This window comes from Leptosomus discolor, chromosome 10, assembly GCF_034619465.1.
Source record: "Leptosomus discolor isolate bLepDis1 chromosome 10, bLepDis1.hap2, whole genome shotgun sequence".
Taxonomy (NCBI): Eukaryota; Metazoa; Chordata; class Aves; order Leptosomiformes; family Leptosomidae; genus Leptosomus; species Leptosomus discolor.
Window position 1 is genome coordinate 10,145,260 of NC_141400.1, and position 26,244 is coordinate 10,171,503.

General features: G+C 49.2%; 1 protein-coding gene across 3 annotated transcripts in view; it reads left to right on the forward strand.

Moving 5' to 3' along the window:
* Positions 1 to 26,244, forward strand: part of SH3PXD2B (SH3 and PX domains 2B) — a 76,516-nt gene that overhangs the window by 18,449 nt on the left and 31,823 nt on the right. For all 3 annotated transcript variants that reach the window (XM_086470963.1, XM_086470964.1, XM_086470965.1), the window contains exon 3: positions 15,430 to 15,505. In XM_086470963.1, the coding sequence (XP_086327089.1) occupies positions 15,430 to 15,505 (76 nt within the window). The remainder of the gene's footprint in view (positions 1 to 15,429; positions 15,506 to 26,244) is intronic.

Below are 26,244 nucleotides of genomic sequence, written 5' to 3' on the forward strand. Positions count from 1 at the left end.
GACAGAAAAATTGAGAATTTTAAGCAACCTTAAAAACGGCTCTGGCTCTCTCCCCCAATCCTTTCTGCATGTGCATCGAGTGTGTTTCCCAGCCCTCTCTTTTGTCCATATGTTTAAGAAATCCTTCAGGTTCTTAGCTGGAAGCATTCATCTTTGACCCACCTGGAGCGATGTCGTGTTGGAGAGAGTCCTGCAGCCCTCAGGCCAACAGCTTTGTGTGTAACACAAAAAAATAGGCTGTTGAAGTGGTGCCTACTTTTATGAGAAAACTGGCAAAAGCAGTAGTCTGTGCATGTTGTCTCAATGTGAAAGACAGATTAACCCTTCTGGAGGGTTCTTACCACCAGGCAAAGATGGGGAGGGAGAAAAAGATAGTATCTTAGTAATTCAAACTGTTTTTACAGAAAACACTACGTTAAAATGGGCTCAGAAGACGCTAGCTGGCACACAGAGAAGAATTGTTCTCATCAGCCTGTTTCAGGCAGTTGGACTCTTGAAAAATTAAAACAAGCATGATGCATTGCTTCCAGTACTGTGAGCTCCATGCTTGCTGTCCTCCACCTGCACTCCTCCTCCTCCTCTGCTCTGGGCTCCTGGCAGGGCACATGCTTCACAAAGGTGAAGTAAGTGTTATCTTAATTCTCCAGATGTGGAAAGCAAAGGGCAGGCACACAGAGTAATGTGTCCCAGACAGCACAAGGCTCCTTCAGGTGGGAATGCAAGCTGAGGTACCGCTTGGATTTCAACCCTCTTCTGGGTTGTGCCTGGTCCTGGCAGCCTCTTTGATGAAAAAGCCCTTAGGCAGCTCAGCCGTGCTGCGGCTGAGGGAGATGGATGTCTTTTTGCGTCCAGGGATTGTAAACAGGGCTCTTTCGATAGCTGTTTCGTAATAGGAATCTTATTTCAACACTTTGGGGATTTCTTTTTTTCTCCAGGGTTTATGGAGTTCAGCAAAATTGTGCATGGTTGCGTGTGCAATGTACTTCGTGGTTTCACCCCGCCACAAAAATAAATCACGAGGATCTTGCCCTTAGACAGCTGGATCATGAAAGACAGGCCCTTGCATGACCAAGGATAAGAAAAAACTCACAGCTTCCTATGGTGAGGTTTCTGCTACAAAGCATCAGCGACTACTTTTTCCTCTGTGCCCAGACTGCACTGAGAGCTGTGAGTTTAGGCACCATATGCAGAAGTATAGAAATAGTGAATTGCCATAATCGAACTCAAGGAAAGAAGAAACACTTTCCATTAAATAAGGACTATGTCTGTCTGTAGAAGAAACAGCCAGTATTTTTCCAGCAGTGCATCAAAGATCTTCATCGTTCTCCTCCTCTCTCCCTCCACAAAGCACATGTACAGTCCAATGTACTTCAGCCTAGTTAAAAGTTGGCTCCTTAATTTTTTCTCTCTCCAAATGTCTCCCATTTATAGCTTTTCAGCATTTGGCAGCCGGGAACCAGCGCATTCCCGTGCGTGCTAGTGCCAAGGCAGGTCAGTGGAGTTATAATTGGCTCTGGCTGGCACCCGGACTAGCTGCTGTGTTCTGTGCCTGGCAGCCGAGCAGGGCTGAGAGCTGCTGAAAGCTGTGCCTGCCTCTGGGAAACAGCAGCCCGTCCTCCCTGAGACTCTGTGTTGGATGGAAGTTCTCAGGGCCAGTGTACACCTGGGGTGAGCATGGCGACCCTGGGCAGTGCAGGTCTGAAGTGGAAATAATTTTCAATTCTCATAGCTAAAGCCTTTCTTGAGCAGCTGCTGGGAACAGCACTTGGTGATTTTTGGTTTATTCCAAGCTGATGGCCAGTTTACCCTTTCCCTTTGGTCTGAGCATGCTGCGCCGCAGGCTGTATCTGCACCCTCTCCAGGTTTCTGCAGCCCTCCCTCTTGTCTCCGGAGCAATTTTGCTTCTTGCTGGTTTGCTGTGAGCCCCGAGGACTCCCACTTACCTCCTGGCTCTGATCTCCACATGCTCCCATCAGATAATCCCTTCTTGTTCCTAGGCTCATCGCCTGGCACTGCTGTGGTGTCCCTGTGGTGTAGGAGGGCTGTGTCCTGAGCCCGTGCTCTGTTCATTCATCCCTGTTGGCACCCTCTGGTCTCCTTCCCTCTGGAAACTTGGCAGAGCAGCTGGAGGAGACGGTGTTCTCAGCCTTTGCTTCCCAGCCCTGGAGGAAGTACGGCCCATGCAACACATCCCTTGGTGGGTGCAATCTGGAGGGGAGCCTGTGCTTGAGTGTAACCCATGGAGCTGGGAGGCAGAAAGATGGGGAGGTTAAGTTTTGTGTCCTTGGGGATGGAGCTAAGATCTCTTGCTCACAGTCCAGTGTAGTTTTATTTGGTGAGGGTTTTGGTAATGCAGTGTTTAAAAGTTGTCCTGTAACACAAGATGAGGGGTTACACCCCTCTCCCTGTCTCAGGGGTCAGCTAGTGCCCTTCCACTCCCCACCTGCTTAATGAAAAAGTCCTGGAAATTCAGCTGCCCCATTCCTGAGAGGAACTGAGCAGGATCCCCAGGAGAGCAGGAGCTCATTGGTGTCCCCTCTCCTGCCTGCTGCCCATGGGGTGGGTCCCTGGGGAGCTGCCCAGGGCCCCGCTGCTGGTGCCTGCCTGGAGCCGGTTGCAGCCAGGGGGTTTTGATGAGGTTTGCGTGGGTCTGGGCTGACGCCAGCTCCATCATCTCTGTTGTGCTCTTAATCAGTCTAACGCAGCTCAGTTTTCTGGTGGAAAGACCTGCAATTTATATCATGTGGCAGCAGCCCTGGATCCAAAATGAGACCGTTTCAGGCTGAGTGATGCTGCCTGGGGAGGAGCTGAGGATGGATAGCAGTAAATCAGTGCAAAGAAGTCTGTATCTCAGAGTGCTGAATTTTTAGTAGAATGGTCAGGACCCTTTTACATTGCTAAATCAGTGTGATATAAGTACGGACCATAGCATGCACCACACACATGTTGTGGGCATCTAGGAAGTGGAAGCGTCTGTGCTGTTTTTTGGTGTGAGGTGGAAATGAAAGCTGAGAGAGGCAGAGGGAGATGGTGGTTCTGAGCTTGTCCTGCCCTTGCAGAGGGCTGACGCTGAGAGCTGAAGGGATGACATGCTTTTTTGCAGCCTTGATTTCTCACTTCTCTGCCTTTCATTCGATTACATCAGGCTGTCGCAGGTCCACCACAGTGCTGTAAATCACCCCTCCCACGCTGGCTGTGGAAAGTGCTTTTGGTGAAGGATGTCTGGCAGTCTTGGAGTCCCCTTGCAAAGTGAGGTGTGAACCTCTGCAATGATCTCCCTGCGGTCCCGGTGGGCCGGGGGACAAGTGAATAATTTAACTGCCTGCTCTCCCTTCCCAGCACTCTGCTCCATCCAGGAAGCGATTCCCCTTTCCTCTTGCTTTCCTTGCATGTTTTCTTCTTCCTATATGCTCTCTGCCCTGAGGCTTGCCTGGCTTCTTGTTCCTATCCCTAGGATCCAGCACAGACTTTTCCTGGGTATGTGGCAGTCATCCTGCGGGAGGGATGAGGAAGGCAAGTCTGTGCCAGCTGCAGCAAGGCTGCTCCATCGGCTGGACTAGGGGAGACCTTGCAGGGGAGAAGGATGGGTGTGCAGGATCTGCCCTTCCTCTGTGATTCATGCCTTCCAGCCAGCCGGCAGCAGGGAGGGGGACCTCGTTAACCAGAAAATGGAGAGGGGGAAAACATGATGTGGTGCCAGCGGGTGGATGCTGTAGGGCTCCGGCAGCCAGCCCGTCCCCTCTGTGGTGCCATGGTGACTCCGTGGTTTTCCTGCCAGCGGCTGAGGGTTTGCTTCTCCACCGCCGTGGGGGTGTTTCAGTGCCGCTGGATGCATGGCACCCCTTCTGCTCATCTTCACATCGCCTTGTGGCTCCCACACATCCCTGGGCTGCAGGATGCTGCTCCACACCCTGTTTTATGGTAACTTCTATATTCTGGTGTTATCTAGGATTGCAATGTGACCAATAAATGGTCTTCCTTGTGATCTGGTGGCATGAGGAGAGCCAGCATGTTCCCTTGTCTTAATTCTACCTCCCTGAGCCTTTCTGCCTTACTGATACCATATCTTGAGGCCTTTGCAATAGGGGTGAGTCACTGTGTAGTGAATTATAAATGATGTTTATGGCTGTCTTTACCTGGCAGCATGGAAATTAGATCTTGGAGATTAAGTTTGGGAGGTGTAGTTAAGGTTGGTGCATTTATTAATACTGCCTTCGATGGAGTATTTAGGGTTTGGGCAAGAAAATGCTTTCATTCAAATGTCATTTTTCAGTGCTGATACCATATTAAATTAGCCAAACCAGGTATTTTTTCATACATGAGGTACTGTTGTGCACCTTATGGAGAATTCCTTGTGCTCCCGTTTTCCTCTGCAAGCTCAGCTTGCTGATCATTTACCATCAACTGTGGTTGGTACTTGACCTTTTTGGAGTGGAAGAAAATACTTTGTTATAGAGACTTTGAGAAATGCCTCCCTTAGCGAGCAGTTTGGGTGCAGAGAGGTTTGGGACCCCTCTGGGGCTGATCCCTGCTCCCCAAGCTGGCAGCAAACCAGCCTATGCCCCTGTGAGCCTGGAGTGGCTCCAGGAGGGCCAGGAATGAGGAGGAGGAGGGTGGAGGTGAGACCTCTCCCTGTCTTGTGCTGCGGGCAAAAGTTCAGGTGATTCAATTATATTGTGCAACTTCACTCTCAGGTAGGTTCACCCCAGGCTCTGCAAAGCCACCCCCCAAATCGCTGGGGATTGGGCGAGGTGTTCAGCCTCACAGAGTGCAGCTGCCGTGTTTTGGTGTGTGTTTGGTTGGTTGGTTTTTTAGGAAAAAATACTGCTGAAAAATGGCGGAAACTATGTTTTTTAGAAAATTATTTGTGGGTCTTCCTATCTGAGAATTGCTGCCTGTAGAGCTGCTACTGGCAACGAGCATTGCCTGTCTCTTGCCCTGGGGAGCACTGGGGTGTGGAGACTACCAGCACCTCTGGTAGGGGCCCAAAATCTTGGAGTTCTCACCCAATCTCAGTCAGCAGAAAGTTGCAATCCCGTATTTTTTAATTGCGTACATACATGCTGAAAATGGCTGAGGAAATGGCTGCTGGAGAAGGCTTTGTGTTCAGCCACGCAGAGTGCCAAGCCAGCTGGGAAGCTGTGCGGCTCTTCAAAATGGTGAGGTTTCCTTGTCCGAAGCTGGGAGGAAAGTTAGCGTTTAACTTTTAGCAAAGAAAGAATCTCAGTTCAGTAGGTGTAAAATGATGTCTTGGTTTTTCACTATTAATTTTTAAAGAAAAAAGCTTTCCCCCTTGAGTAACTTAAATCATAAAAAAAGTACTTTTAATTTTAGTGGTTAGGTTTTACCATTCAAATTGAAATGTTAATTGAAATGGATACTCATCTGCTGATCGTTCTTCTTGGAAATCAGCATTTTCCAGTTCCCCTCCTCTCCCCCTCCCACCCCTCCACCCACCTCCAGGAAATAAAAAAGTCCCATTGGAAAGTTCCCAGGGAGCTCTGAGGTTTCCGTCTGGGGGGGCGACTCCTTTCCACCTGCCAACAGATGGCTGCTTTAAGCCCCCAAACCATGGTGGTTTTTAATCAGGCAGTGAATTTGGCCAGAGGCTTTTCAGGTTTTCTCTCTTCGTATCTCTGTGGTGAGATTGCACTTGGAGAAGAGCTGTAAGATTAGGGTGCTGTCAAGGTTCGTGCTCCTTATGGTTTTAGTTATGCTGGAAAACCTTGGCATTGCTCAATCTCCCTCTATCCTGGTTGGGTCCTAAAAAAGCAGGTGCAATTCAAGGTATGTGGTTTTGGCTGAATTTTGTGTGAAATCTGCATTCTTGTGTTAAAATGCACGGAAAGCAGCAGGGTCGCCGCACTTTGCCTGCTGCTGGGGCTCCTCCGCGGTGCCTCTGTGTTTGCTGGCTCCCGGCCCTGGCAAAGGGCGAATCTCCTGGGTTAGGATGACATTCCCCCAGGAGTTGCGTTGTGTCTTGCTTTATGCAGTCCCAAAGGCTCCCCGCAGGGCTCCCCGTACCCCAGCTCCGCTGCTCAGTGCTCACTCAACCCTTCCCTGTTAAATACATTAACTCCTCCATAGGCTTCGAGGGCCGGTCTCCTCCATCAGACTTCGCTTAATGGCAGCATTCTGGTTTTGCAATAAACGGAGTTTCTTGGCAAGCTCCGACCCTCTGGCAGGGACTGTCTGAACTCAGAAGTGCTCCGAGTCCTCTCCTGCCGTGGTACAGGTGGTGGCAGTGCCAGGCTCCCGCGCCCTCCCCAGCACTTCCCCGCAGCGGCCGTGGGTATGCGCTGTCTGCAGAGGCTTCCTGCCCGGCTTGGGCTTTTGGGCACCGTTGAACTTGACATCTTTAAATCCCACCCGTTCTGTAGATGGAGGGATACAAAGGCAGTGCGCTCCATGAGGGAGACACACTGCTGGTGCAGCAAGAGGTGTGGTGGGGACGCTGGTGGGTTCATGCAGGAGCTGGGCTGGTTCATGCTGTCCGTGGGGCTGTCTGTCCAGGCTCCAGGGTCCATCACCTTCTGTCTCTGTAAGACGGAGAGTTTTATTGTCAGGTTAGAGAGGGTGGAAAAGAACATGGTCATGCTAAGGACTAAGGCGTATCTCTTTCATATAGAGACTCTGGTTTTGGCAGTTAAACCTCAGGGGTTTGCAGCGTCTCGTTTTCCACCTGTGTAATTGCACTGGCTGCTGTGGAGCTGCTTTTGATGGACACCATCATGAACCCAAGCAGAATGAAATCCTCCCTCATGTGGATACAAATATCTCTCTACATTGGCCTTTCTGCTGACTGTACTTGTTCAGGAGATGGGGCTTGTGTTTAGGGAAGGAACAGCAGGGAAAATAGATGGTTAGCAAGAAGTCTGATGCAAGAGGAGTGTCATGAGGCTGGTGTTTCTGACCAGCAGTGCTCTCCCAAGTGGTAGGATTGCAGCTTTTGCAGCCCTGCCTGTAGCTCAAATGCCTCGTCCTTTGTCTCAGCATGTTTGGGCCTGCCACAGGTTTAAAACTTTGCGCTAATTTCAGGGAAGGAATGTACGCCGGTCTGCCTCTCCTCATCAGGATTGGGGAAGGTTTTTGGGAAGGAGGGGGTTGAAGAGAAATCAGATCATGAGCTATTTGGGTGAGAAGCTAGGGACAAGTCATCCCATGGTTTTGGCAAGCATGCAGCTCGGAGTGGGGTGGCATGTGCGTAAAGTCCTTCTGTGACCCATCGCTGAAACGCTTGACAGAAGGTTGCCTCTTGGTGTGAAGCAGCGTCTTGGATGTGAAACTAGATCTAGTTGGAGTATTTGAGCACAGCCCTACCCCCTTGCTGCACCTCAGCTGCTCGGCACATGAAATGGGACAAATATGTTGGTATTTCTCCACTGTTGTTTCCATTTCCATGATCTCGTGACATCCTGGTCTTCTGAACATGTCTACTTTGGGATGCTAGAGAGGAGGATGCAGGTGGACATGAACCATCTTTGCAGGCTTCCCTACGGTGGCTGCTGCTGTGACTGCTCCAGCAATGGTCACGGTGGTGGTTCTGTGGTCTTTGGCACCAGGCTGGGGCAGGTGGCACAGCTCTTCCCTGCTCCCGTGCCAAGGCTCCTTCCATGGGTACTTCCCCATATGACACAGCCCCGGCTGTGCTGGAGGGACAGTCCCATGGACGGGATGGGGAAGAGGAAGCGGCACAGACCAGCATCACCCCCGGGTGTTGCTGCTCATTTCCCAAGCACGTCTACCAGCAAGAGTCATTTCCTATGGCTGGGTCGCTGTGCTGAATTATAGATGCTGTACTGGTTGTTTGGTGGTGTTAATGCTGTGCTCCTGGTGCCTGCATGGAGTGCTGCAGCTTTCAGTGCTCATCTGTGCAGTCTGGGACCTGCCTACCCGGCCTAATGCCATCTAGAGGCTGCAATTATCAGAAATTAAGAGGTAAATGGATTAGTAAAGTACAAAGAGAATGATGACTTCCAGGATTCAGCACCAATGAATCGAGTGTAAAAAGCGATGTGTTTTAATCATCCAAGAAGCAGACAGAGGGATCAGCAGCTCTGCAAGGAGCTTGTGTAAATGGAGATTGCTGGGTGCTCTTATCCAAATTTGAGGTTTTCCTTTTCTTTTTTTAAACACTAAACTCTCTCCTTAGTCTCTTCTAAATATATTCTTGACAGACTTACAAAAGGAGGGAAAGCAAGCAGTGCTTTTTGGGAGTTGTCTGGGCCATCCAAAAATGGGTGGTGATTTTGGATCCCACTATCTCAGGGTGTCTTACCTGATGCCTTAATGGAGCTGGGTTTTGGGAAGGTGCAGCTTTATCTGCCCTCTTGTTCCTTTCTGTATGCCTCAAAGCTACTTCTTGCTTTTGAAAACAACAGACTTCAAATGTCTTAAGACATGATTTTTTTTTAATGCTTTTGGAAATGTGTTTTGTAGATGAGCACAGAACAGACACAGAAATCGCTGTGAGAGCAGGGCCTGGCTTGACCAGAGAGAGACCTGTCTGGAGACAAGGGTATTTATCTTTCTCCTTCCATGACACTCTCTGGACCATCTGCTGCAATTAGCACATGGTGTTGGTTGTGATGGTGATATCGGCAACTAGAAACTCCCATTCGCTCATCACTAATAAACAAACATGATAATGTTTTAGTGATCTCCGGGGGTTTTAAGTTTCAAGGATGGATGATAAAATAGGGGGCTCCTTGCACTGAGGTTACTACAGGCTTTTAAGGGTTAGATCCTTGAGGCCGAGTGCCTCCTTCACTGGGAATCCCAGCAGCCCTCAGTTGCTTAAGCTGGAGCTGAGCATGGCTGAGGTTTCTGCTCAGAGAATCAGTAGGTCCTTGGGCTGGAAACATCTTGCGTCCTGGGCATTGGAAGCTTTTTGCTCAGTTGCTTTTGGAGAACAATTACACTTGGACCAAACCTGTCTGTGAAGCATCCTGCTCAGCCACGTGCCCGCTGCCCTCTCTGTGCCAGTGAGCTATTCACAGGCACCAATGTCTCCCTCTGTCTAATACTTCCTGTGATTTCATAGGAAATTTCTCTTGCAGCGACAGCTGCTGCCAATTTGTGTAGCCCTTTTTTTCTCTGACCTCAGTTAATTCTTTTTTGCCTATTGCTGAGAGATGCTTAAAGTTTTCCATCAGGTTTTCACAATCCAGTCTCTGTGATGCCATTTCCTAGTGCTGAGGAGGTCAGGATTGCCTCTGCCTGGTGAAGTGTAAAATGTACTCGAACTCATTCCTTGCACCAGAAAAGCCGGGAGTGGGGAGAAGCTGTAGTCATCAAGAACAGCTCTGTTGTGCTGTCCTTCGGCTCCCGTTACTGCCTTTGAACACCCAGTTCACTTTGGCCATTGAATGGGCATTACATGGTGCTACCCCAGTGGAATCCTTCCCTGGGCTTGTCCTCCTGAGCTCAGCATCGCCACACTTGGGATCTGAGCTTGCTCCACATTGGTCCTTCTGTCTTCTGGGCTGTTGTGTTTTCACCCTGTTTCTTCACAGGCAGCCCAGGGGGATGCAGGGAAGGTGCCTCTCATAGGATCAGTCGCAAAGAGACTAAACATCAGTAGCTTGTGAGCCACTGCCAGATGCCTTTCTCTTTCCCAGACTATCTGCTTGGCAGATGTTCCCCAAACCAGCTGGCTCCAGGGCGCAAGGGTGCTTTGATCTGCAGGAGCATGTTTGTAAAGCCTCTAGTTCTCAGTGCGCAGCCATGTTCCCCGTCACGTCCCTCTGGGGCCGGAGTGCTGCTGTGACAGCAGGCAATTGCTGGACCTGCATCCCTTTCCCACTGCATTTGTCATTTGGAGATCAGGGGGATACTGTCCCTTGGTGGATTAAATTTGGAGGAGGACTTATCTTCCCATACAAGTGGACCTGACTAACACCCTGCTGAGCGCATGGAGGTCAGGATGAGTGGTGCATGTGAATGTCCCCATCTGGAGATCACTGCCATGGGGACAGTGGGGCACATGGCGTGCCTGGCTGCCTGCGACATTCCCCCTCTCACGAGGGATGGGGCCGATGAGGAGTTTGGGAGTGTGGGATGAGAGCAGGCTTGGCTCCTACCCATCTTTCCCCCACGGCAGGCTGCTGCCTTCTCTCAGTGGGGAGGCTGTTGCTCTCACAAAGAGTCTCCTGTGATTCTGCTGCCGCACACCCAGCCAGACTCTGAAGCCTTTTGTTGAACTCCTTTTTTTTTTTTTTTTTTTTTTTTTTTTTCCCCCTTTTCCCTTCGGGTGGTGTCAAAAGCTGACTTCTATGTTCTGGATAACGGACATGTCTGGTGGAGGCATGGATTAGGTCAGCTCTTGCTTGCTAGACCAAGAAGGAAGAATGTGGTTTTATGCTGAACCTCTGTCACGCAGGCAAAGCAAATCCTCTCGATAAGAGAAGGGGGGAACTTCCCTCCCCCCGTGTGCCTGCTATTACAGCTCATGACCTGGCTTCAACGTCGGCTCCCGGTGTTGTGCAAGAGTGGAAGAGTTTGCTCTCCTCGCCTGGGTATTTCATCACCCCCCAACCCATGCTGGTGTATCTTGCTTTTCAGTGATGTGAACCCCTCCATAACACGGCAAAGGCTTGCTTTCTGTTCTGCAGCCCTGGTACGTGCCATGCAAGCACTAACACTCAGTGATGAGAGCCTGGGCTTTAGAACAGCTTGACAAAAGCAATTCCCACAGTCCCTTGGCTGCAGAGGACTTGCTGCAAGAGTAATCCCATGCCCTTCTGGTTCATTGTTATCAGGAGAATGCAGGACCTCTGTGTTTACCATTTCACCCTGGCATTTTTCTTTCCACTGGATCAGATTTGGATGAAAAAAATATTTTTTTTCTCACCATTGTATTTTAGAAGGGAAAACTTTTCCACTTCATTGTGGAGAGCAGAGGAGAAGCATCAAAGTGATGACACACCTTATTACCTACTGGCACTTGGCTTGAGGTTTGGGGTTTTTTCCAGAGATTTCTCAGAGTTTGATTCCGTCTGGGAAGCAATACAGCCTGCTCGCAGGCTGTTAGACCTGGGGTCCTGCTACTCCAGCAGACGTATCCCTCTGGGATTATGCTGTCTGCATGGTATATCCCTCTGGCATTACCCATCAGCTCTTATTTGGGCAAAGCCCTTCCTGAATGCTCTGCTTCCCGGCAATACTGCTGAGCACATACATTCCCCTCTCCCTAGGATCCCCTGCAGCCTGCAGTGCTCTTAATTGAATCAATTAGGATATTATCTTACGAGTTTCCTGTTAATGAAGAAGCTGTCTGCCAATGTGTTAGCTGTTGATACAAAGCTGCTTTTGAAAGGCTCCCTCTCCCTGGGTGGCCCCACTGACCTTATCGCCTGCCCTGTTAATGGACAGCTCGGCCGTGGGGACAGTGTGCTCCCATGATGTCCATAGACCTTCAGCCATGCCTCACTCCAGAAAGACTCACTGCCCAGGCATTTCTGTGTTAATAAGAAAAACAGCTGATTGATAAGATAAATTGGTGGTGGAGATAAGTGTGGATAAACATGCCCTATCTTGCTGTGCTGTTGTGGGGAGCCTGGCTAGGGCTTGGGTATGCTGCTAGGGCATCCGTGCCCAGGTCCTGGTTTAGGGGGCCAGGGCCTGTCAGGCATGTGATCACCTTCCCTGCTGCAAAGGAGTTGTTGAAAAGTGTGATACAACAGCTTCCTGCATGATAAAAGCACACCAAAGTGCTTTAAACTGCATCCGCTCCAATCTTTTTTTCAAGATTCTGTCACAAATACTTAAAAATAATCTTGGAAGGGGAGAAACAATAGAGTTATTGTTTCTTTTTTCCTTCATTTTTCTTCCTGACCTGGCTGAGTGTGTTGCTGAGAGTGAGACTTGGCCTCTCTGCACTCCCGTGCTCGGCAGGGAAAGCTGTGCTGCAAAGGGCTGGGTGTCTGTCTGCGTCTTGCCTGCCCTGTCTCCCCCCTCCTCAGGAGCTTGGATGGCCAGGCAAGTCTTCCCTTCTGGGAGTGTCATGTGAGCAGTCTTGTTTGGAGCTTGGATGGAAACGCTCGCTGCTGAGATGATTTGTGGGAGTCTCCCCATGCCAACTGCCTCCCTTCCACGGTTCCTTGCCTGCTGGGGGGAAGGGTGCTCTCCCAGGAAACCTGCCTTGCCCTGCCTTGTTTCTGGTGTGCGTCCATTTCTGCAGACCATCTTCCAGTGCCTGTCTGTGTGTCACTCCCCTGGGGCTTGTGGGGTTGCTGCACTTTTACCCTTTTTCCATCCCTTTTCCAGAGCTGTGCCTGCTCTTCTTGGCTTTCCTGGGCAAGAGCAGCATAATGACCTATGCTGTAGTCCCCATCCTGCAAAATCAGCAGGATCAAGATGGGCCAGAAAGGGTACGGGGAGCCTCAAAACCTAGAGACCTGCCAGCTGGCTACCTGCAGCTCACTGGTGGCATCTCTCAGGTCTGGAGATGACCTTTTCCCATTGCTGTTTCGTGCTTTTTTTTTTTTCATGTGTGTACTGCTACGGAGGAACTATCAAGCCCGTGATCCATGGGTTGTGTTTCTGCAGATGTGAGCTCTTGTATCTTACTAACACAAACTGCCTGCTGTGGTTACAGCCGGCGCTGGGGTTGTTTTCTTTGGAATGGGTTTTTTAGCTGTTCTTCAAACACAGGCTTATGCCTAGTAAAACTGATGAACTAGTATTTGCTGCTGCCTTCTCCGGAGCTGTGTGATGTGGCAGCCAGGCTGGGTGGGATCTGTGGGACCAACCCCTCTGCCTTGCTCCTTCCCCACTTTCTTCTTTTTCTGGGCGTGTTGGAGGGTGCTGCTGGCACCTTGCAACCTCTTTACCTCCTTCCAAGAAGAGATAGCATCTCGTGAGTGCTCAGGCATAATGGTACCAACCCATGGCAGGCAGTGCAGGGTCTGGTCTGGCTGGGGTGATGCTGGTGGCTCTGGGTTAGGCTGGAGTGGATCAGGGTGGCTGCAGCGAGAGCATCCCCATGCCGCCTCCTGCTTGCTGAGCAGCTGCTGCAAGAGGCACTTTCGGTCAAGCAAAGGGAAGTGGAGAACTTCTGGCCTGAAGTTCTGGCTGTGTTTGGAGGGATCACATGGTTGGGAGCAGTTTTGGCCAGAGGCACAGCCCAGGCACGTGCACACGGGAGAAAACACAGCTTGCACCGCTTGTGCCTTGGAGGCTCACAGTGCTCCCGGAGCAAGAGATTCTCAGCTTGCGTTTAAAACGGAGAGGAGGAAAAAGCTTCCAGTGACTCAAGTATTGCGTTGCTTAACAGCAATCAGATGTGCGGCATTTGTGACTTGTTTTGCTCACCCTTTGCCAGTCACAAGCTTTCCCGAGCACTTCCCGACAGGAAGAGCAGGGCCAAAGGCACCTCTTTGCCGTCGCACAACTTGGGTGTTTTACAGGGTAGCGGGGATGTGGTGTCATCCTTTATTTTCGTGTATTGAGGGAAGAGCAGGAGGCTGTTGCATGCTTAGGGAGGCTGGGGAAGTGGTGCTGCCCTGGGAGCCTGCAGTGCCTTGGGGAGGCGAGTCCTCCCTCAGCCGAGCTCGGGCTCGCTTTGTGGCTGCTGGTAACGTCACCACTGTCCCCGGTTATTGCTGAGTCTGGAGTCATTTTCTTTGTTACAAACTCTTTCAAATTTGTTTTGAGAAGAAGCTGTAAACACGGTCCGTTTGTGCTTAGTGTCATCCTAGTTTTGAGTTGTCTTGTTTTCATTTTGAAGAGAATATTTGAGAGCTTCTTTTGGTTTTCCTGTTGTCTTTGGGAGTGTTAGGGGTGTATTTTATTTCTTCTCAAAATGTAGGAAAAATACCTCCTTGCTTCTGCCCCCTCTCCACCAAACCTCAAGAATTTTATCCCGGTGCATTTGAGATCCAAGAAAAAAAAAAAAAGGCAAGTATTGCATGGACAGGGGTGCGGAGGGCTGTGTCAAGAAAAAGAGCTTAGCTTTAGCATTACACTTACCTGGTGCCTACTGGTAGAGGAGTCCATAGCCCTTAGCTGGGAGCAGAGACCTGTAAAAAGCATGTGGAAAAATATGTGCCAAAGAACAAGAGCCATGAAAACCAGGGAGCTAGGTGGGACACATCCCCAGGGGGTGTCTGGACTCTGGAGTTTGGCCCTGCACGGACTCCCTGTGGTCATGAGTCTCCTGATGTTACATGCTGGAGCAGCAGACAGGAGGGAGCATGGATTGTGTGGCTGGCTGCTTGGTGGTGCCCGTCCTCCTGCTGGCTGGGCAAGGGCTGCCTGCAGATACCTCTCGTGGGATGAAAGGGTCAGGCTCTCTGGTTGCATAGTTTCCTCTTTGCATGAAATACTTTAAATATTAATTGGGCCAGAGGAGAATGGCTATTTAGACTTTATAGGTGCTTAGGACACTGCCTGGGCAGGTTGTCTCCTGTGCTTCCATAAGCACTTAATTATTTATACAGAGTGTGATGGCTCCAATAGGAGAGGGCAAGACCCGTTTCAAATACCCTGGGGACCAGTGAGCCTTTAAATGATGGGAGACACGAGATCAGATCCATGCCCCAGAGAAAACAAGGGAAAGTTTGCATCTCCCACTCCTTCCTTCCAAAGGAGAGAGTATCTGAGTGGTTGGATGGATGGATGGATAGGTGAGCATGTTCTTTTTCCTCTTCTGCTCTGTGTAAAGTGCAAAGCCCAATCCAAATGGTATTTACCAGCAAGACTAAGTAAAGCAAATGCTGAGGATGTGGATCCTGCCAGGGCATCAGTATTAAGCACCATAGCGGCTGTAAGATAGTTGTGTGCATGTGCTGAAGCACCAGTGCAGGCATCCAGTGAGAGCAGGAGCTGGTTATCACCTCTCTTTGCTGGCTAAACATACTAAGTACAGTTGCATCAGTCAGGAAAGGATTTGTTTAGTGCTGAATATCCCATAAAATATTCGTCCTTCAAAGCCTGTGTAGCACAAAGCATTCCCCAAACTTGACGTATAACTTTATGGCCTTTTGCAGGCAAACATGAGTTGGTGCTGTGAGTCCAAGTCAGCTGTAGTCCAGGAACTGTGTAAGTGCTGTGCTATGCTTGAGCTAATAAGCTTAAAATATGCTTTTTTTGAGGAGCTCCTCCGATCTAGTGACCGAGGTCCATCAGGATGAAACTTAATGGTTGCAGAAGTGCAGGTTACATAAATCACTCGTGCTGAGCAGAATGATAGTAATAAGCAACATCGGTGGTGAGAAATGACTTGAAAATAGTGGAGATGATGGTCTTGTGCTTCTGGCAATGCTTTAGATGTGCTTCCTTGAGTGCTGCAGGTTGCTGTGCTGTGTACGATGTCTTAGGACACTGCTGGTTACGAGAACGGGCTTCACCTCCTCCTGGGGAGAGCAGCCTTCTGTCGTGCAAGTTATCCCCTGGCTTCAATCACCACTCTTGCATTTCCTTTTCTAGATGCAAATGCTGGACAAGTTTCCGATGGAAGGAGGGCAGAAGGACCCCAAGCAAAGGATCATCCCCTTTCTGCCAGGTAGGCAAGTGGACTTCAGCAAAAACCGTGCTGGTTTTGGCATGGCAGGAGCTTTTTCCCAGTCTGTGTGTGAGCATACACGTGCTTTAGCTCTTATCTACTGAACCATCTGAGCAATAGCAAGCTCTTGGCCTGCATCGTGTCCATTAAAACATCTGTATTTGTTAGCAGTGTGCCCAGCAAGTGTTAAACCCCTCAGTCATTCTCTCTCCATCCATAAGTCATTAGTGGAGGACTTTAGCTAAGCACCCCGCTTGCACAGCTTCTGCCAGGAGCAACACCCACAGCAGCCTGCTTGTTTTCGGAAGGGGCCTGGCCAGCACGGCACATGGCTGAGGATGGTGTGAGGCTCCCCAGGAACTGCTCATACGCTGCTTTTCCTGTCCTGTGCAACTCAAAGGGCCATCCAGAGAGAAGGAAATAACAATTAAATTCCGCATGTTAAATCAAGCTGATTGACAGCCTTGGCTTCCTCCTGTGATGTTCAGGACTGGTTGCTCAAAGACAGGATTTTTGTGGCATGACACGAGCCCTGCCAGCCCAACGTGCAGCTGAGCATTTGTGTGCCCGAGGAACAGATGCAATGGTTCGTTGCAGCTTTTGTGGTGCAGGGGATTGCTTGTGGCTGCCCTTTGGTGGTGGTGCTGCTGCTACAGGGAAAAAAAAAAAACAAGCCCCAATATGCCTTGCAAAAATAACCAGCCTAAGGAGGCCCTGGGAGTCTTTCATGCACCCATAGCTAATGGCTTTGACCACAGAGTTGTCTTTACCCCCACCCCCAAGTAGCTAATGGGCATATTTAGAAATGTCACGGTACCATAATCACTTCCAGTGACTGTCAGGTCCATTTAGTGCAGCCCTTTGTGCTGTGCTGTGCCTCCTGGCTTTTCTAGAAACATAAAGGCATTTAGTGGGCTTTACTTTTCTCTGACTGGCATGACAAAAATAATTTACGCCCCTTTCTGAGCAAGAGAATCTTGTCTGGGTTTCCCATAGAGGGATTTCTGATTCTGGCTTGTTCTTGCATTGTCACATCAGCAAAAGCAAAGCACACCTAACATTAATACAGCAGAAAAGCCCTTGCTATACAAGTACTCCTGCCAGCAAGGAGTGGGGAGGAAAAAGGGAAGCCAAATTGGCAAAGGGCGTAACTTGGAAAAATTGGATGTATGGTTTGGCCATGCTGCACTTGCAGAAAATTCCCACCAAAATGCTGCTTTTTTTGGAAAGTAGTTATCGGGCTTGGGAAGCCTTGTTGGAGCACTGCTTCTCACAGCACACTCATCAATATTTGTTTCTTCTTCTTGGTGTTGAAATAGTTTCCCTTCACTAAGAGGCATGTCACTGGGATTTCCGTTGGAGGAAAAAGGGGTTGAAGTTGCTGGAAAATAAAGCCTGGCTCTTGTCTGAGAAAGCAGTTTTGGGGAGTTAGGATGACCATCCTCTAGAGGAGCTTGTGCTGTTGCGTGTCCCCTGCAGAGGTGTTTGCCCTTTTGCTCTGGTCCCCTTTTTGCAAGAGGATTAAATAATACCATTCAGAGGTAGTCACACGTTGACTTGGAAAAACGCTAGTCCATACTTCTTCCAGAAATTTTTCTTCACGTTTCATTTCTGCAGTGGCTTGCAATAGCTAAGAAGATTGAGACTATTGATGCCTAACAGCTGGCACCTGCAGCTTTACCACTTGTGCTTTCAGGTGACAGCACAGGGCAAGGGGTGGTGTGGTGAGAAGTTGTCCTGCCTCTGAGCGAGAGGTAGCCACTGGAAAGACAGATAACTTTGCATCTGTGTGTCCTCATAGGACAAGTTCAGAAGTCCTCTTGCTTCAGGGAAGTTCTGTTATTAAGAAGTGGGAATTGTGTTGCCTTTGCCCTCCTGCCTTTGCTGTGCGTCACGGAGTGGTCAGTAGCTGGTGGCTTTCTCTGGAGCAGGATGATGAGCTATACCTCCCTAGTGAGATGGCTTGCAACCTGTGTCTGCTTCTGAAAGAGGACTTCACTTGGGGGTGAGGGAAGGCTCTTTTAGTAGTTGCTGGCTGTGCTAGAGAATGGTTCCTTTCTGGAGAAGTTCTTGGCCTTTACAGTTCCAAATGGCAGTGGGTTTTGATACCTACAGGTGAACCCAAATTTTGTCTCTGTCTGCCTGGGGGTACCATCCAGGTGAGCTCTGCGCAAACAGCCTGTGTCTCTTTCTCTGCAAAACGTGCATCTAGTATACTTAGACTTGCTAGGGTTTTGGTTATGTTCAGCTCCTATGAGTACTGCAGTTTGCTCCCCATCCCACTTTGAGCAACATTTTTAGCATCTGAATTTCATTACCAGTGGTGATTTGGCTCCAGTGACTTACTGAAAGTACGCTGCTTTCTGGGAAGCCCATTGTAGAGTAACATTAGACATTGTGGCCACTGCAATTCTCAAAAACGTCTTCTGCGACCCTGTGCCTCCTGCAGCTATGGCTTTCTTAGCAAATAAAACTCAGGGTCACTACCATGACCTGAGAAGGTGCCATCTGGGTTTCTCTCTCAGGCTGGTTTCCTGGAATGGGAAGAGAGTTCCATGATTACTCTGTAGTTACGACATCCAGCCCACAGGAACTCTATTAGCTTTGCGTTGCTTCGTTTTGTTAATGTTCGCTTTGAGGATTTGACTTCTTGGAAATTTCTAGAGACTGGGTCTTTTGAAGTAGGTCTCTGATGGTATCAGAAGAGGCTCTTATAAGTACAAGTCCTTCAGGCCAGTCATCTCTTCTGAAGCTGGGTCCTCTGAAGCAGAGCAGAGCAATTGCACTTGACGTTTGGGGCCAGGGGTTGTCCCTTCCCAGGTGTTGGCACCATGCTCATCCTGTAGCATAGCTTGGTGGGGTCCGGTTTGGCCTGGCAGGATAGTGCAGTGCTCCTGCACCGTGCCTGAAAAGCCTCTGCTGCCATATAGGGGAATTTGAAGTGGACTCTTGGCTACTTTTACTGGCTTTGAGCCACCAGCACAGCCTGCTCGGCTTCATGTGGTGCTGAGGATGGCCCCTTGAAACAGCTCTGGCGACACCCAGTCCATGCATGGCATCAACTGTGGTCCTTGGAGCGGAGTCAGGAGCAGCTGGCGAGAGAGGAGAGACCTGTCACTGCCCGGCGCGGGTGACGTCATGCTGGGCAGCTCCGTCCTTGCCTGCAGGAGTCCACACTAAGGGTTACATGCTTGTTGGCTAGGAGATGATGGTATGGAGACCCCAGGAAAGAATGAACTAAGAAAACAAATGAGCTCAGTTGGGCCCGCTGTGTAAGGGCTGTGCCAGATCTTTCAGGAAACAGCTTTTATAAGGAGAGTGGAGCCTTCCAAACTTCATACAGCTTGAGTGGCCTGGAGCAGATCCTGGCCAGTCTGCTCCACTGGAAACGTGAGCCTCAGCAAGGAGGGGTTGCCTGAGGCTGAGCTAACTTTGGCTGTAAAATTGCTTTTTAGGAAGCTTTAGCTACAGACAATAGTGAACTCCCAAGAAGGGAGGAGGAGAAAGAGGATTCAGTGAGAACATTTTAAAAAGCAGAATTATGCCTCCTTTTTACTCCCTTCCCAACCTGCTAATGTGCTCACCATGGGCATCAGTGCTACCCACAAACATTGTGGCTTTTGTCCCAGAACAACTGTGGGGATGCTCATAGTTCCCCACAAAGACCCTATGAAGGAGGTGGGGGACAACTCATCCATTTTCCAGCTACAGTACCTGACTTTCCACAGTCCCATTGCATCTTCATCAGACCTGGCGATGGGGCAAGGGTCCTAAGTACTATTTTCTACTCTAGCAAGATGGGCATCTCTGTTGTAGCAGTGTTTGGTGGACAGTCCCAGGCCAGCCTGCAGCCCATAATCAGTACGGTTGCCTTTTCTGCAGGGTTTAAGCTGACCCTGCTGATGTGCAGGCAGTATTACCCCAGGCGGAGTTCTGTGCTGGAGCAGTTGCTCTGCTTCTGAGCTTTGAGCTGTCTTTAAACAAACTACCTTACGTTTTTCTCCATTACATGGCACTGTAGGCCATAGAAGCAATGGCCTTGGGAACATTTTGCTCCTACTCCATCAGGATCTCAAACCATGAGAGTGTAAGGGGCTGTCTTGATAGGGGCACTGTTTAATTCAACTTCATTTCACAGATGTCTGGGACTCCGTGCTTATGCTATACACAAGGCAGCACCAGAGGCACTTTGCTGGTTCCCCTCATTTTCGGCAGGATATGTGCACAGCACAGGACTTCACCAAACAGATGCTAAGTGTGGCGTTCCTGGAAATGCCGTCTCCCACGCCTGCTTCCCCATCCTAGGAATAGCCCACATAGCTGGCTGCTCCGTGGGCTGGGATTAATTATGTGTACATTTGGGGCTGCCTTTTTTGGAAGTGAGTTTGGAACCCATGCCAGGGAAAATCTGGATGTGATTTGAAAGGTGCAGAGAAGTGAATTCTTTCCGAGGCAGTGGGGTGAGGTGAGAGTTGGGGGAGTCCTTCAGGGTAGAGCAAGAGGCACAGCTGATTTTCCACTCTTTAAATATCTGGCTTGGTTTGTGGCCATGATCAGCAGGATGATGTGTTTCAGGTTCTCTGCACCTCCAGCTTGCTGGAGATCCAGTAACAGCCTTTGGCTCAAGAGGAGCCTTAACTATTTTAATGGTTGAAATCCCTCTGCCTCATTTTTTTCGGCTCCTTGCTCCCCAGCGTAACTTCAGCTCTGCCTGGAGAATTCCCACAGGAGGGAATAATTTGCAGAGCCCTGTTTCCCTACCTGTTTGTTTGGAGAGATTAACCCCTCTGGTGGCCTGCCTGCTCTATCTCACATTGCTGGAGACCTGATTTCCTTATCAGCCCTTTCCCCAATCTCTCCTCTGACACTTTTCAGTCCTTGATGGATGGCTGAGACAGCGGGGGTTGGGGGGGGGGGCAAAGCTGCATCACTGTGCAGCCCCCCCCCCCCCCCGGAGCTGCTGCAGCACCCTTTGCTCTTGGCCGATCAGATAAAGCAAGGCAGCCTTGATTAGCCACAAAGGGTGTTTCTTCCAGTCCTAGGAGTGCAGAACCTTTCTGGCACCAGAGGAGTTTTTGTGGGCAGATAAGAGTATCTTCAGTGGAGCTTCTCTGGCTGGTTCCAACCCTGCTGCATGGGGAATGGAGCTCATGCCCCCCAGGGATGACCTGCAGTGGGTGGTGGGCACCACCCTCTTCCTCCTGCCCAGCTGGGTATGAGGCAGCATACCAATGTTGTTTCTGCTGTTGAAGCCCTGACCCCAGTGATGTGCAGCTTAAATGCAGAAGGGCAACCTCTGCTCCAGCTGTTGGATAGGAAGTAAAAGCCAGCAGATTGTCCCCTTGTGTCCTGGCCAGACTATATCAGTGAAAGGACTGTCATGGTGGGGTTTTGTGGGGGAAGGGAGTGCAGGAATTGTGGCAAAGGAAGGTTTTAAGGAGGGATTTGAAGGAAACTATGCCAGCAGTTGAAAGAGGCATGGCAGTGTTTACAGGAAAACTCTCCCTAGGGTGATGCACAGCATGGGACAGTTGGGACAAGAGCTGTTGTGGGGCAGTGCTGTCTGGCCTGATCGATTTGCTGCCTATTCATCATGTTGCATGAACTCCTGCTGATGTGTGGTGCGCCTCTGCCCATGGTAGATGGGAATAAGTAGCAGTGGTGGAGGGAGAGGAATGTGTCCGTGGAAGAAGGGAAGAAAGGAGGAATGCAGCTGTGTTGGTGGGGCGTAGGGCTTTGTAACTGGGGAGCTGCACATCCCCAGAGATTGTGAGCTTTATCCATTGACTGATGGAATCTCGAAACAGCATCAAGGTGCTCTGCTGTGTTTTTCCAGGTTTTCCTCCCAGCAGGTTGAAGAACACTGCCGGCAGGGAGCCTCAGCTCAGAGCTCAAGACAATGAGAAAGAGGAGACAGAAGCACTGAGACAATTTGAGCGCCAGAGCTAAGCAGTTGGTGCCAGGCAGGTCAAAAGGGGAGGGAGGGAGGGGGTCAGACAGAGGAAGGGAAAACCAGACGTGAGTGCCCGTAGCTGTCTTTCCAGGCAGCTTGCAGGGTCTCCCCACCTCTGCCCTGCTGCTGCCCAGCTGGGGAAACGGGATGCTTGATGCCAACTCAGAAGTCCTTCAGATGTGGTCAGACATTGGCTTTGTGGTAGGTTGAGATCTTTTTGTTAGGTTTACCCCCTCCCCAGTTCCCTGCTGAGAAACAGCTGGTGCCCCCAGTGCTGAAGCGCCTGTACTAGTATTTGCTTGGCTGTAAAAACAAACCAGGGTCAACAAGGAGATAAAACAAGTAAACAAATGCTCGAGCTGGCAAGGGGAGCTTGGAGATGTGCTGCTGCTTTGTTACTCTTGAATTAGTCTTTTCTTTTTGTGGGTAAAAGCCTCAACTGCTTGCAAGCAGGCTCTGAAGAGCACAGCTGGCTTTGGCCGCAGCCCAGGCATCAGCTCAGCACTGTGTGCGGCACGGGAAGGGCATGGTGCTTCTACTTCATGGGGCTGGGGGACCCTGGGGAGGAGCATCAGGACAAGAATTAGCATCACTTGCCCTTGGGATTTCCTCCCTGTGCTGTGCTAAGGGCTGCCACTCCTGCCCTGTCCCTTTCCTGGGGTTTTCGTGGGGACAGGGGATGGCTGGGGTCTTCTGGACAGTGCTGCAGTGATGGTACTCCATCTGCCCCAGCTGCTTTTGTGTTGTGTGTAAAACACCTGGTGATTTCTGGAAAGTACTGCATAAAAAGCTGAATACTTTTATTAGTTTTGGGTGGTGAAATTCAATCTTGACTCTGATATTTATGGTGGCTTACTTTTTTTTAATTAAACTAATCCTTGTCACTCCACGGCAACCCTACAATAATAATCTGTCCTGCATTGCTTAATTGCCTTCAACAGCTGTAGCTAGTCAATGAGTGTATGAAACATGCTCAGGTGTAGCCAGACAGATGTAGACAGGGAACATCCACCCACTTTTGCACTGAAGATCAGTGCAGAGAGACTTCATTTGTTCTTATTTTTAAGGAGTTGCATTTATTTCAGCTCTCTCCCTTTTGTTTTTTTTCCCCTCTGTCTTTAAAGGATGGGTTGTGTTGGGCAGATTTCTCCGGTCAAAATGCTGATGGAGAATAACAGTACTGCCAGGTTACCCTTAAAGAGCAGATGCATGCAAAATGCCCAAGACCTGCTGGGAAAGGGGGCTAACAAATGTATAGCCAGCAAAGCCTGTGCTTCAATGCATCTGCAGTTATATTAACATCATGTATGATAAATATATTCACTGGAGGAAAGTGTTGTCTATTCTACTGAAGAAAGAACGCTTTCTAAATTTTGACATGTACGCAGTGTCTTCAGAGCTGCTGTCTTCCTCAGAGGTACCACTTTTTCCATGTAGGTGTTACTGGGTTTTCAAGATCCAGAAGAAGCAGGCAGCGTGTCCTGGAGTCTGGGTACTTCTTGCACAGTGAAATGTGCCAGGGCAGCCATTCTGTAGTAGTGCCTTATCTCTGTGTTCTTTTTCCAAAATCAACTTACTTGACACATTCCCAGGTGATAAATGTTCAGTCTATTCATAGCTTTGTTCTGTGTATAAAGGACAGTGTATTTTACAGCACTGCCTTGTGCAGTGGCTTTCTTGTGCTAGCAGGGGGGAGACTCATTGCTCTAATTGCTCATGCATAATACTATGTTTGTTATGTATGGCAAAAGTGGGAAGCTGGTGAAGTGGAGCCTGCAGCAACACTGACCTTACCACCTGATGGAAAACGCCACTAGTCAGCAAGATATGCAGAACTGCTTTGTCTTCCCCTTGATATTCCTCATGCTGATGTTGAGGCTGAGGGCAGGAGCACTGCTATGAGGTTGTTAGAAGTAAAGTGAGTCTTGCCTGAGTATGTTCTTAAAGAAAAAGTAGAGCTGGTAGTTATTTTTCTCATATTGGAGCAAATTTTGCTGAGTTTGCAGGTATGTAGGAGTCAAGGATCTGAACTGCATCAAGACTGTCCTTGCTCTTGCTAGATACCATGAAGGCAGCTGAGATTGCTCCCCCTTCACTGTCGCTCTGCATCTGTCATGCTGAGTGAGCAGTTTAGCCAGCTGGGAAACTTCACCATGGAAAATCAAACCCCAGAGACCTTCTTCTCTTTTCTGCTGGCATCTTTCTGTGCAGATGTTTCTCCTCATTGGCATGGTTTGCCTTTGCCTGGAGCTAGGTTATACTGTGCCAAAGCTGTGTCAGCAACCAAGCCCTTGTCTGCACCGTACCTGGGTCTTGGGCTGCTTGTGGGAAGAGGTCAGGACAGCCATTATCTAACACAGTCATCAGACTTAACTTCCCTCTTGCCTTGGCCATCTACCTATTTCTTTTCCATGTTAGAGGAGCTAATCCTGAGCCTTCCCGTACACTTCAGCGTGAAGGAGTATCCGCTGTGGGCAGGAGGAAGACAGTCCACCTGGACAATTAGCAGAGCAGTAACCCAGTACTAGGCTGAGAGTTGTTACAAGCTCCTGGAGGCAGACAAAAAAGGGTAAAGCAGAGAGCACCTAGAACGAGGTGTGGATGGTGGGTACCGCTGCCTTCACTATGTCCCCTGGAGCTACAACAATGAAGGGTGCAGATATGAGATGAATGATGTCATGTATTTCTCTTGCATTATGTGGTCTTTGGCCGCGTGAAAAGCCCTAGTGGACAGCGTTGTTATTCCTGTTTTGCAGATAAGATCTAAGGAAAACATGCCCAGGAAAATGTTGCATCTCATTGACCCAGCAAGTTGCCCATCTTTCTCTTCTAGGAGGGAAGTAGTTTCCTGTGCTCTCTGGCTTTTCAAGTCAAGGATTTATATAGCTGCATTTGGCAGTGCTGAAGGGTCTGCACTTATGTTAATTAGGCATTTTGATTAAAACCCAGCTTTTTTGTTGTAAAATACTAGATCTAGAGCAAATCAAGAGAGGAACTGGATTTCCTGATGGTTCATATGTTCTGTGCCTGGGCTAATTTAAGATCACTTCAGTGTTGTGATGTATTTATTCTCCAAAACTATATTCTTTTTATTATTATTCACTAGCATCTGTTTGTTAAACGTTTAAATATTCCCACACCCAGAGCTTATTATTTCAGACATTTATAATGTACCCACCCATCAGTGATTTCATTTTGGCAGACATAAAAGCAAAATGGCTATTCCTTACAATTGCCAACAAAACTGTTGTGATCCATTCATCTTTTTAAAAATCATCATTCAAACAGAAACCTATGCAGCAAATACTCCGTGACTGCTGATAAGGGAAAACTGTTGATTATTTGCTTGTCTGATGGAAAATAATTGTTATAGGCAAGGAAAGGAGGTCAATCCTAATCTTTCCAGACAACTTCTGTGTTCCCAGGCTATTCACCCTCAAAATCTAAAAGACAGATTGAATAGAGGGATATTTTTTTTTCACTGTATAGTAAAGACCGCCAGACTTGGCTCTGGCAGGCTGCGAGAAGGAATGCGTTTCAGAGTAGAGCATTTCCCACCATGAATGTCTCAGCCCCTCGCTGTCAGCAGGACATAAATGAGAAGCAATCGTTCTGGTATGAGCTGGTCTGACCCTATGCATTTCACTGGAGGGCAAGTATGGAGCTAGTACTGAGTATGATTGCTGTGTGTTCCCTTGGGCAGTCCAGTTTCGAAGGCATTTTGCATTAACTGAGCCTAGCAGGAGATTTGGCTCCTCCATAGAGTTCTGATTCATGCTCCTCGCAAGCTGAAGTTGGATTGGCTTAGTTCATCGCTGCTTAAAAAATGCATTGGCAGGTTGCACAAGTCATGCATGTTCCAGATCCTGGACAAGTCAGGGAGAAGCAGGGGGGGTGACCCAGCCCTGTTTTAAAATTGTGATAAGCGTGTGGCCGTTTTACCACATCCTGTTCTTGGGTAGTTTGGTAGCATCCAGCCTTTGATTCCAGCAATGTCTTGGCTCCTGCGAAGGCTCACTGTAGAGTCTGAAGCTATCTGTGGTGCAACGAAGGGCTGTGTGACTCTCCAGAGTGCTTTCCCCTGTTCTCACGTTGCTTGCAAAGAGGGTGTGTTGGTATTTGGTTGTGAGGGGAGTTTGGCTTCTGGGTTGCCCCATGGTGACATCTTTGATAAGTGAAGGGATTGCATGCACAGACACATCAGTTGCTCTCCCGGGATTTGGTGGTGGGATTGGAAACCCAAGTAGGGCCAAAAAGAGGTAAAACTTTCCTGTGATATGGGAGATTTCAGAAGGACCTTGAGGGAACTTCATTACCACCCCACACCCCCTTCCAAAAGCAGTTTCCCAGGTGATTGTATTGCAAAGTAGTGCCAGTTCCTGGTGCTTTGGGAAGTGTGGGTCTGAAATCCTACCACATACCAATCCTTTTGATCACTGAGTCTTTACGGGTATGTTTCACTGTCTGCTAATGGCTTTTGTCTCGTTAAATGCCAGAGAAGCTGTTCTCTGTGTAAGCAGCTTGAAGCATTTAGGACTCATTAGACTTCAAAGGAAAGGGGCCTGTACCACAAGCCAAAGGGGAGGAAATGGAGTGGCGAGAGGATCCCATTAATGGAGAACAAAAACAAACCCCAGACAGGAAGGAAAATCCTATAGGTCTGACTCAGAGCTGCAGTCCTGACACTGTGGCTCCAAGGACCAGTTTGATATGGGAGCTGCACAGAGAGAAACCCTCTGGCTTGGCTTCTGAGCACACTAGACCTGGATGCCCTGAGCAAGCCTGG